This window comes from Helianthus annuus, chromosome 9, assembly GCF_002127325.2.
Source record: "Helianthus annuus cultivar XRQ/B chromosome 9, HanXRQr2.0-SUNRISE, whole genome shotgun sequence".
Lineage (NCBI taxonomy): Eukaryota > Viridiplantae > Streptophyta > Magnoliopsida > Asterales > Asteraceae > Helianthus > Helianthus annuus.
This window is the reverse complement of record NC_035441.2, coordinates 127,528,066-127,540,510: the sequence shown is the minus strand read 5'-3', so window position 1 is coordinate 127,540,510 and position 12,445 is coordinate 127,528,066. Positions and strand designations below refer to the sequence as shown.

The window sequence follows — 12,445 nt, the reverse complement described above, 5'->3', positions numbered from 1 at the left end:
CGGGGCCATTAACAAGGTGATCTCTAAAGTCTTGGCTAACCGGTTAAAGTTGGTGCTTGATTCGGTTATCTCAGAGTCCCAATCGGCTTTTTTGAAAGGAAAATTCATTCTAGATGGTCCTCTGGTGCTGAACGAGGTGACGAACTGGGTTAAGAAGAGTAAGAGGAAAGCGTTTTTGTTCAAACTCGACTTCGAGAAAGCCTACGACAGTGTGAATTGGGGTTTTGTAGACATGGCGATGAGTCAAATGGGTTTTCCTCCTCTTTGGTGTCGTTGGGTTCAAGGGGTGCTGTCGTCAGCTCGCGCCGTGGTCTTAGTGAATGGAGCTCCGACCTTTGATTTCCCTTGCCACAAAGGTATGAGACAAGGCGATCCCTTGTCCCCTTTCCTTTTTTTGATCGTTATGGAAATGTTGTCTTGTTGTTTGGAGAAAGCCGTTGATCTGGGGTTTTTAGCGGGGATTGGCCTTCCCAACGAAGGACCTCGGGTATCCCATCTATTCTTCGCGGATGATGCGGTTGTTATCGGGGAGTGGTCTCATCTTAGTGTGGTCAATGTAGTGAGGATCTTAAGGTGTTTCCAAGTCTGCTCGGGCATGAAGATTAATTTGGAGAAATCCCCGTTAATGGGATTAGGGGTGCCTGATTCAGACGTTGTCTCGGTTGCCAGCGGTTTGGGGTGCAAAGCTGACAGTTTACCTTTTAAGTACCTCGGTTTATATGTAGGGCATAACATGAATCGGCTGGCCAATTGGGGACAGGTCTATGATATCTTCGAAAATAGGTTGTCTCTCTGGAAGGCCTCTGTTCTATCGTTTGGAGGTAGACTTACTCTTATTAAGTCCGTTCTGGTGAGCCTTCCGTGTTACTTTTTAGCGCTGTACAAGGCTCCGGTTGGAGTTATTAATAAACTGGAATCCATTATTCGAAAGTTTCTTTGGGGTGGCAATAGCTCAGTCAAAAAGCTTCATTGGGTGGCGTGGGAGCGTGTGGCCTCTCCGATTGACGCTGGTGGGTTGGGATTGAGAAGCTTAGAGTCCATTAATCGAGCTTTTCTTCTAAAGTGGATTTGGAGGTTTAAATCGGAAAAAGATAGCTTGTGGGTTAAGGTGGTGTCGTCGATTCACGCTAGTAGAAATGATTGGAATATTATTCCTCGTAAGGCTTCGTTGGGAGGGGTCTGGGGTTCCATAGCGAAGTTGGCTGCTGCTCCGATTTACGGTTCGGTTAAGTTTTCGAATCTTATTAGAGGAAATGTGGGGGATGGCAAAGACATTCGGTTCTGGCTCGACCCGTGGGTTTTGACCGAGCCGCTGTTGTCACGTTTTCCTAACCTTTTCCGGTTGGAAAATGATAAGAAATGTAAAGTTAGAGAGCGTATTGTCAGGCCGGTGTCTAATCCGGATGCTCGATGGAACTGGCGGGTGCCTCCGAGTAGTGATATAGAGATGGCGGAATGGGCTGATCTGTGTTTCCTTCTTCGTGACACGTTTCTGGGCGACTCAAGGGATTCATGGAGATGGTTAGGGGATAGTGACGGTGAGTTTAGTGTGGGTTCGGTAAAGAGACAAATGGACAGTACCCTGGATTTTAGCAATAGATTTGTCTGGGAGTGGAGCAAGTGGGTGCCTCTCAAATGTAACTTGTTTGTTTGGCGGGCCGAGATGGGGAAGATAGCCACTAGAGTAGAGCTCCAGAAGAGGAATATCCCGATTCCATCAGTGTCCTGTCCGTTTTGTGCTTCGGCTGATGAAACGGCGGACCATCTTTTTTCGGCGTGTAGTTTCGTCTCGGTCATTTGGGAGAAGGTGAGCAGATGGAGTCGGACTCCCTTCTTGGTGGCTTTCTCGGTTCGGGACATTATTGAAGCTTACCGGTTTTGCGGTCTTTCGGGCAAAGGTAAGGACATTTTTCAGGGGTTGGTTCTCGTTGTTTGCTGGAAAGTGTGGAAGGCTAGAAACGACCTTATTTTTTCTGGAAAAGCCCCGGTGGTCGACGAAGTTTTTAGCGAGATCAGGTCGTTGGGTTATTTGTGGTTTAAGTATAGGTCTAAGTATAAAGATATTTCTTGGGATGAATGGTGTAAGTTTGTAAATATGTAATTTTGAGTGGTGCCCGGTCTTCGGGTGGCCGTGTGTTAATGAAGTTTTCCTTTCAAAAAAAAAAAAAAAAACAATTTAGTGAGGTAGTGGTGGTGGTGTTAGAGAGAGATGTGTGTGTCTGTGTCTGTGAGAGAGAGAGGGAGGTGGTGGTAGAGAGAGACAGCGCATGTAAAGGGATTTAGCTGTTGATGTTATAAAACCCTAATTTTTGGGGAAGAAGATGCAAAGGGTATTAAAAGGGAATCTGAATCATTTATTTATGAAATACCATTTTTGCCCTTGGTCTAATTTAACTTAACTGATATAATTAACGTAGTTTGCTTAAAAGGACATAAAGTGTTACATAACATGATAATTTTGGACATAATCTGAAATTGTTTATTTTTAAAGGGCACGTTATATATAAAGGACACAAAGTGTAATTTACTCAAGATTTTATGTGATAAAAAACATTTCCTTCCAAATCAGGATTTGGATTAAAGGAAATAGCATAACTACGAGCGGGTAGGTTACCGAGTTTTACTCGAAATTGGTGGTAGACTAGGGTTACTTCTCAGAGTACTTTGTTTGGTTCAATGGGTGCCAAGAGCGGATTCGGATTTGATTCTCTTGGTCGTAAGAAAAAAAACGTGTAAAACTTTAAAGGTCTTACTTTATACTGGAAGCAGTCAAATGAGGCCGGCCTGAAAGATCTCGTCAACTTCCGATCACCAATTCGCGTTGAAACTTCTTTCCAACAATATTAATCTGTTTAACGTTGAAAAACATCAGTAAACAACAACATTAATCAATCATTCGCACACTTGTCAATCAGTAGCCGTTACCCCAACTTCATGTTTGAAACGCAACTCATGATGCCTGTCAATATATACATCAACCAACCCCTCTCTACAATTTCATCTTCAAACCATGAACTCAACCCAATTCTACTTATTATTCACAACACTTTCATTAACATCCGCTACAACTTCATTCGCAATTTACGCCCGACCCGGATGCGACGACACATGCGGCAACGTCCAGATTCCATACCCGTTTGGAATCGGGTCGGGTTGTTACTTCAACCCATGGTATGCTGTTGATTGCAACTCATCAACACCGTATCTTTCATCAATAAACAACCTGCAAATCTTGACTTTAAACTTGGAGAACCAAACAGTAACAGTTAATGTTTCAATGACTTCTGATTGTCAAACCCCAGTTCGAAACAGCAGCCAGATCCTGACCGTTGACTTAGGTCGGACCCCTTTCTTGTTTTCGCAAGAACATAATAAGTTTACGGTTGAGGGGTGTGGGAATGCTGTTATTTTGGAGCAGGATAACTTGCTCACAGGGTGTTCGACGATATGTCAGAACATAAACACTACCAACAGAAACAATTGTTATGGGATTAACTGCTGTCAAACGACGATTCCTTATTATTTGGAGACTTATAGTGTGAATATCTCGGGTTTGGAAAGTCGGGGACCGGATGGAGCTTGTGGGTCTGCTTTTTTAGTGGACGAAAGATCGTATTCGGTTGGGAGGTTTTTGGTGGGTAACACGTTTGTTCCGATTTCACTTAAGTGGACGCTGACGGAACAGGAAGTTAGGGGGACAGGGTGTTCTAATGTGGGAAGACAGCAGCTTGATTTGGGTAATGGGACTACTATTGAATCTTATAAATGTAGTTGTTCGCCTGTTGAAAGAGGAAGCGCGTATTTGGTTGATGGATGCGAAGGTATGCGATCTGTTTTAATCGTTTGGTCTTTATTCGGGTTCGAATGATATTGTTTTTTGTTTGTGTTGTTGTTGTTGTATGTTTTCAAGCTAAAGCATGTTTGTTTTTGGTTTTCAGTTGTTAGAGAATGTGCCAATTGTACTAACGGTGAATGTCAAGTAAACGGGTCGGGGAATATCACTTGCATTCCTTATCCTTTCTCGCAGGCTCGAAGCAAATCATCGACTCTTGGAGTTGTTCTAGGTAAAACTACAAACCGATTGGTAAAACAGAGTATTGGTGGGGTCTCGTAAGTTTACCGATTGGTTACTAGTTTCTTTAACATGGCTTATTTACTGCAGGTGTTAGCATAAGTGTGGGGGTACTAATTCTTACAGCAACAATCTTTGCACTATACAAAGTAATCGAAAAAACTAAAGACAAAAGGCGAAGAGAACGGTTTTTCAAACGGAACGGAGGTATACTATTAAAACAACAAGAATCGGCTGATGAAAGTTTAGTTGATAAAACCACACTTTTTACTGCAAAAGAGTTGGAAAAAGCAACCGATTATTACAATGAAAATAGAATACTTGGCAAAGGAGGTCAAGGTACAGTCTACAAAGGTATGTTAACTGACGGAAGAATCGTAGCAGTTAAGAAATCAAAAATAGTCGATGAAAGTCAACTGGAGCAGTTCATTAACGAGGTTGTGATTCTTTCACAAGTCAACCATAGGAACGTGGTCAAACTTCTGGGATGTTGTTTAGAAACCGAGGTTCCTCTTTTAGTTTCTGAGTTCATCCCAAACGGGACATTGTTTGAGCATATTCATGGTAACAATGACGAATTCCCGCTCACTTTAAACACACGGTTACGTATTGCTACAGAAATAGCAGGAGCACTTGCTTATTTGCATTCCGCAACTTCAATTCCTATATATCATAGGGACATTAAGTCAACTAACATACTTTTAGATGACAAAAACCGAGCCAAAGTTGCTGACTTTGGAACTTCAAGATTTGTGTCGATTGAACAAACCCATTTGACCACTTTAGTCAAAGGGACATTCGGGTATCTAGACCCTGAATATTTCCAATCAAGCCAGTTTACCGAAAAGAGTGATGTTTACAGCTTTGGAGTCGTTTTAGTTGAACTTTTAACCGGTGAGAGACCGATATCTTTAACTAGACTTGGAGAACATAGAAGTTTGGCTACACATTTTATGTTGGCTATGGAAGAAGGTCAGGTGATGTCGATTATTGATTTGAGGATTGTGAACGATGGTTCTCGAGGCGAGCTTATGGCGGTAGCAAACCTTGCGAAGCAGTGTTTGAACTTGACTGGCAAGAATAGGCCGACAATGAAAGAAGTTGCATCGGAGTTGGAAAGTATCAGGATGGCTCATGTACCCGCTACGGGTCGAACCGATGTTACAAATTCTAAGTACAACGCTGGACAGCAAGAAGAATTGATCATGTTATGATTTGTTTATTATTTATTGTTCTATTTTTTGTAGATTTTGGTTATAAGTAATATAGAAGTATAGATGTTATCATGTATTGATCTGATTGCTTATTTGTTGTAATCATAGTGTGAGTCATATATATTGATACTAGCTTACAACCCCATCTGTTACACGGGATAAATATTAAAAAAAAATAGACTGACTATTATTTTTATTTACAGGCGTTTACAAATCCGTGTATTATACGGGTTGAATGTCAAATGTAAATCATAAACTTCTATATAATCCTTATAGCACGGTTAAAGTATGTATAATATTATAATCTTATACATTCATAATTCATAAATTTTCTCTCATGAGTTGAGAAAGTATAAACTATAATCTCATAAAAATGTGTAACACCGTTAATAAATATATTAATATTATAATCTTATTACACGGGTTGAATATGTGTATTATTATATAATGTCTTTATTATAATAATTGTTTTATAATATTAGGAAGTATAATGGTTTGTAAACATTATACATGATATATCAATTATTGGCATACACTATTTTTTCATCTACGTATTTGAATATTTTTATAGGTAGAGGATCCTGTAAAAAGTGCTCAAAGTGTAAGAAGTGTAAGAAGTGTATTATAACACTATATATAATACTATATAACACCATTTAAACACCGTATAACAATATGTAACACCATATAATACCATATAACACTATGTAACACCATATATCATTATATAACAAATATAACACTATACATCTATCATAGACATGCTATCAGACAACCTATAGTGTTATATTTGTTATACAATGATATATAGTGTTACATAGTGTTATATGGTATTATATGGTGTTACATATTGTTATACGGTGTTTATATGGTGTTATATAGTATTATATATAGTGTTATAATACACTTCTTACACTTCTCACACTTTGAGCACTTTTTACACTATCCTTACCCTATTTTTATATACATTTTGGTATTTTATTAATACACATTGTAGTTATTTAATATATTTTTATAGTGATAATGTTAAATGTAACTTATTATTAGTAGTAGGGGAGCCAATCACAACCCGAACTCCCATTTCCGGGTAGGTTTGGGTTAGATATTTCTGCCTTCGGGTTCCTTTGGGTGTGTCAAATGTTAAGGACGGGTCAAAGTGGAAACCTGACAAACTCATCATCAAACTCATCATGAGCGGGCCAAAACGGGTTGACGCAAGTAACCAACGGGTCAAGCCAGATAACGAGTGGGTTATTCATATCGAAGACTGAAGAGTAGCTTCCTTCATCTACCGCTTTGGCCGTCGACCTGTCGCCTTCGTCTACCACTATCATCCACCACAGTCACTACCACATCCACCACAGTCAACCACCATCGTCTACGGCGTTCGTCTACCATTTAATTCTGGAAAAAGAGAGGCGAAAAGAGTCACAAAATTCGATTTGAAAATTGAGCGACCCTATTAAAACCCAATTGAACTGAACACGCTTATCAATTTCCACATTTTTATTCAATGAATTGCTAACAAGAATTAACAACTTGATTTTTATTTTATTTTTTTGGTTCTTCACGATTTCTGTGTGAGAGAGGATTGAATTGAGAAGGTGGAGTGGAGAGAAAACCTAATAGTAAGGGGGTGTTTGGCCTAGCTTTTATTTTTTTGGCTTATGCTTATATTTTAAAGTAGCTTATGCTTATTTTCTTTCATTTGATAAGCTATTTTTAAGTGTTTGGATTAGCTTATATTCTACAAGTTGATAATTAATAATTAATCTTTAGTTGCTTGTTAAGTTATTTTGTATTATGGGAAGGGGTATAATATCATTGTGTGTAATGAGTAAAAAACCATCTTCTTCAAAAGCTTATTCAAATAAGCAGAAAAACCATGTTCCCATAAGCTTCTTAAAATTAGCTTATATAAGCTAATAAGCATAAGCTTAAAAAGCTAAACCAAACACCCATTAGTGCTTATTTTGTAAAAATAAGCTAAAAAAGCTATAAGCTTAGATAAAAAAGCTAGGCCAAACACCCCCTAACTGATAATATACTGTAGATTGTGGGTAACAACATATATAGTGTGCTAAATGCTAAAGTTGTTTTTAACTCTTATATAACTCTTACAATCCTTCTTTAAAAAAACCTCCTTTTAACCAACCTGACTCGAAACCCGTTCCGACCCAATCTCGTTCTAATCCGAACCAAAACTATCCATTTTTTGAAATAACTTGTTTTGACCCGAATCCGTTTGATCCGCCACCCGACCTAACCCACCCGTTTTGCCAGGTATAATTAGTAGTTATCCGATAGATAGACGGGTTTTGGGTCGGTGAAGGGGTATGGTCCCAGATCTCGCGTCAACATCGACCGCGAGTGACCATTACCCTTATCAAAACCCCCGCTAGCTAACAACCTACTTATGTCCATGTGGGAACGCATCGACATAGTGGTTGAATCCAATCTGTCCAGTGAGGGAGGATGACTTACCTGGAATAGTAGAACGGTAGAGTGATGCGGCATAGCATCACATCTGGTGTATGAAAACGAAAGTATTCACAGCGATGCGGCCTCGCACCGCGTCCAGTGAACACTTCTATCAATACAGGGAAGCTGGATAACAGCAACAGTCACCACAGGCGACGATGCGGCTAGCACCGCATCTCGCGTATTTCTTGATCACAAGCAAGAGACGCGATAACACCAGATGTTACCGCAGGCAGCGATGCGGCTCGCACCGCATCCTATACGCCCAACAAGTGGGACTGACACACCAGTGCAAGTAGCGCCACTGATAGTCATCTGTCAGGGCTACGTAAATAACAGACTGACGTGGCGTAACCTCCACACCCGACAAGCCTGACACACCTGCAAAGGTGCAGCACGTCGCCAGTCTGTCCATCATCCTCCTCCTTCACTCCTCGGCTATAAATACCAACCCCAAACCAGGTTTAAGGTATCTCTTCACAACTCTCTCACTACTACTACTATCATACTTTGCTTCCCAAGCAGATTACTGATTCTCACGCCGGAGAGTGGTAACAAGGAGCACCCCCACCCCATCCTCCTTGTTACGAGTCACGGTTTGTTTCCTTGTGCAGGAGATCAACCCACCGGTGATCCAGTCAACGATCCTCGGGAGGAAGGGATTAACCCTTCTTGACGAGACCAGTGAGTTAACCCCGCCCGGTTAACCATTGTTTCATCATTGGCGCCCACCGCTACTCTTAGCACTTTTTCACCTATCCTTTTTCCTCTCTCAAGATCATGACTGATCATCAAAACAACACTGGGGATAAACAAAATCCCACAAACATAGGTCCGGTAGGAGTCAATCCCTCAACCTCGCAACCCGGACACATCGGCACGTCAATGCAAAGGGGCCATCCCTTACGTTTGGACATGACTTATCACAGTACGCATCTGTGATCCCACCAGGCATGGACCTTCATGCCTGGTATGACCAGCAGGCAGCCCTCCTGACTGCAACATACAACCGCGCTTGTGTGGAAGCGCAAATACAAGCTGGGCCTACCCCAACACCGCACACCCCTGCTGAACGTATTCTACAATACGAAGGCAGGGTACATTCACGTCCAGCTTCAAGAAGCAGACGTGAAGACCGCGGATCATCTTACTGTTCGATCCACACAGTCAACGAGGACGATTCCTTGTATGGGTCCCACACCAGGGGACCAGTGCATACCCGCCTAGGTCCTCACGTTGAGGACAGACGACGGTCCGCATCCCGATATGGCTCTGGAATTCAGAGCCGGTTGGGCCCGCAACCGTATACCGAAGGGTATGGTCATACCGACCCGGACGACCACACATATATCGGGGATTCGCATGACACCAATAGCAGACCGGGAGGACGCAACTATGTCCCTCCCACTCATCCCCGCAACACATACCTCAGGGCCTCAAAACGCCCTGAGAACCAGCCATACAGGCCCAAAGCTGCGGCCGAAAATTCCAAATTAACCCCGCGAATTGCACACGCCCATGTTACCACAACAAAATTCCCGTTCAATGTTGGGAAATACAACGGGTCGTCCGACCCGGACGACCACATGAACGTTTTCATGGGCGCTGGGTGCAACGGCCTGTGGGACGAACCCACCTGGTGCAACTTTTTCCCCCAGACCCTCACGGGCCTGGCCAGGGCATGGTTCGATTCTTTGCCAGTGGGATCACTGGCCTCATTCGAGGACTTGCACGCAAAGTTCCTCGCTCATTTCAGCCAACAACGACGTCACGTACGTGACTCGTTGGACGTCATGAACATCTGGCGAAGGGACGACGAATCTTTAGAAGCATTCGTCGTCCGGTACAATAAAGAGTGCCTAGAGATAGGTGACGTGCAGAACCAAATGGCACGGAACCATTTCATCAAGGCCGTTAGGGACAGACAGATGGTCATGACCATCTCTGGCAAGGAGGGCTTGCCTAAAAAATGGGAATATGTCATGGCCGCGGTCAAGACATACGCCCAAACGCAGCGGTCCCTCGAACCGCATGTGGCAAAGGCACAACCCCAAGCCGAAACCTCCCACCAAGGGTCCAAGCGTAACAATAAACGCAACCGGGACGTTGGAAATCGCGATATTTCCAAACCATACTTCCCACGGACCAACCTGTTTGACCCAAAGAACTACAATCCCCAACGGGACAACCGGGCCCCAAAGAAAGATTCTCGGGACCGCAACTGGACCGAGATCACTGTGTCGCCAAGCGAAGTCCTTCTTACGGACGCACAGCTCTTGCGACCGGCCCAACCAATGAAGTCCAAGAAAAATCAGGACCTCACACTCTATTGTGAGTACAACAAGGACTCGGGCCACACCACAAACAACTGCATCAGTCTCCGGCTGGAGATTGAGCGAGCCTTAAAAGAGGGGAAACTGCAACATCTTTTGCCAGGTGGACAAAAACCCACCAAGCGCATCACCCCTCATGGCGAAGGCACCTCCTCCGGGAAGAAGACCATGTACGTGGCCTCCACGCACATGATCAACGGAGGTAAAGGTAGACCGCACAAAGCGGCGAGAAGGCCGGACAATGACTGGAAAGACGAGCAAGTCGTCTTTCCAAAAGTCCGAGGCGGACCGCGCAACAGGCGCGCCGTCGTAATTACAGGCCACCTGGCACATTACTGCACCGAGCGTCTATTCATCGACCCGGGCAGTACTTCTGATATAATCTACGAACAATGCTTCAACCAGTTCGACCAGGAGGACAAAGATCGGTTGCAAGCAGTAGATTACCCGTTGGCCGGGTTCGCAGGGGAAACTGTCTTTCCCCTGGGCCAGATTACTTTTCCTGTGCGTCTTACCAGCGGAAGGCACACAAGAACAGAAGAAGTAAACTTTATGGTTTTACCTCACACCTCCAGATATGACGTACTCCTTGGGAGGGAATCCCAAGGCGATTTCAATATGATTACGTCCGTCCCCCACTCTGCTGTCGGTTTTCCAACCGAATCGGGGGTCGCGATAATCTACGCACGAAGGGACGTCATGAGGTCGGACGAAATACGTCCGACCATGGTCGCAAGGCCCACCCCTAACAACCAACCAGAAAAATGGGTTCTCAACGCGAGATACTCAGAACAAAAGGTTACCTTGGGGCACGCCTTGTCCCCGACCACAAAAGCGCACCTGAAGCAGCTTCTCTTCAGGAACCAAGACAATTTCGCATGGACACCCGCAGACATGACAGGGGTCCCGCGTGATATTGCGCAACATCACTTGAATACCTTGCCAGGTATCAAGCCGGTGATCCAAGGCCAACGCCATCTTGGATCCGCTAAAAACCAGGCGATGCAAGAGCAGGTCGAAGAACTGCTCTCCGCAGGCATCCTGCGGGAAGTTAAATACCAGACTTGGTTATCCAACCCAGTCATGGTAGAGAAACCATCCGGGGGCTGGCGCATGTGCGTCGATTACAAGGAACTCAACAAAGCCTGCCCCAAGGATTGTTACGCACTTCCAGAAATCGACGAAAAGGTCGATAATCTCGCACCATTCAGATGGAAATGTTTCCTCGATTGCTACAAAGGTTACCATCAGGTACAAATGGCAATCGAGGACGAAGACAAAACGGCATTCCGCACTCCTACCGGGAATTACTGTTACACAAAAATGCCGTTTGAGTTGCGCAACGCGGGCGCAACCTATCAAAAACTGATGAACGACACTTTCCGCGGGCAAATAAGCAAAAGTGTCGAAATCTACATGGACGACCTAGTCGTCATGAGTATGGAGGAAGATACCATGCTCAAAGACATCGAAAGAACATTCCAGACTCTGCGAAGCGTTAACATAAAGCTCAACCCAGGGAAATGCTCGTTTGGAATGGAAGAAGGCAAATTCATTGGGTTCATCGTGACTAAAGATGGATTCAAGGTAAACTCGGAGAAAGTTCAGGCGATCGAGCGCATGCCATCGCCTTCAACGATGAAAGACATACAACGGCTGGCCGGCAGGCGAGCCGCACTAAATAGATTCTTAGCCAACCATGCAGCTAAGTCCTATCCCTTCATCAAGACCCTGCGGAACTGTCTAAAGAAAGAACAATTCCAATGGACCGCAGAGGCAGGAAATGCTTTCCGGGAAATGAAGGAGTGTTTGATACAACTCCCGACTCTGACCGCACCACGCAAAGACGAACCACTCATATTATACCTATCTGCCGCGGACAACGCGGTAGGTGCGGTATTGATAGTAGAGCGGGAAGGGGTTCAAACACCCATCTATTACATCAGCAAGATGCTCAACGACCCAGAAACAAGGTACTCAATAATGGAAAAGTTGGTATTAGCACTAGTGCACGCATCAAGACGGTTGCGACGCTACTTCGCGAACCATGTTATCACGGTGCTAACCAATTACAGGATCGGCCCGATCCTATCCAAACCTGACATCTAGCAAAATGGGCAATAGAGTTGGGCGCGCACACACTGAACTACAAACCGCGCCCTGCGATTAAAGGCCAGATCTTAGCTGATTTCGCCGCCGAAGTACCGGTGAATCGCATCCAAGAATGCGAAGAAGCACAAAGCCCTGCACCCACACCATCTTCCCCAGAAACATGGGCACTATTTACCGATGGGGCCTCCAACGAAGAAGGTGCAGGCGCAGGTCTGCGACTCGTCAGCCCTGAT

The 12,445-nt window shown here is 44.1% G+C and overlaps 1 protein-coding gene across 1 annotated transcript; it reads left to right on the top strand.

Annotated features, from left to right (window-relative positions):
- Positions 1-2,696: 2,696 nt before the first annotated feature.
- Positions 2,697-5,388, top strand: LOC110878622 (wall-associated receptor kinase-like 2). The gene is made up of 3 exons (XM_022126961.2): positions 2,697-3,821; positions 3,939-4,064; positions 4,163-5,388. The coding sequence occupies exons 1-3, from the start codon at positions 3,011-3,013 to the stop codon at positions 5,284-5,286; spliced, it is 2,061 nt and encodes a 686-aa protein (XP_021982653.1). The 5' UTR covers positions 2,697-3,010; the 3' UTR covers positions 5,287-5,388.
- The last annotated feature ends 7,057 nt before the right edge of the window (positions 5,389-12,445 follow it).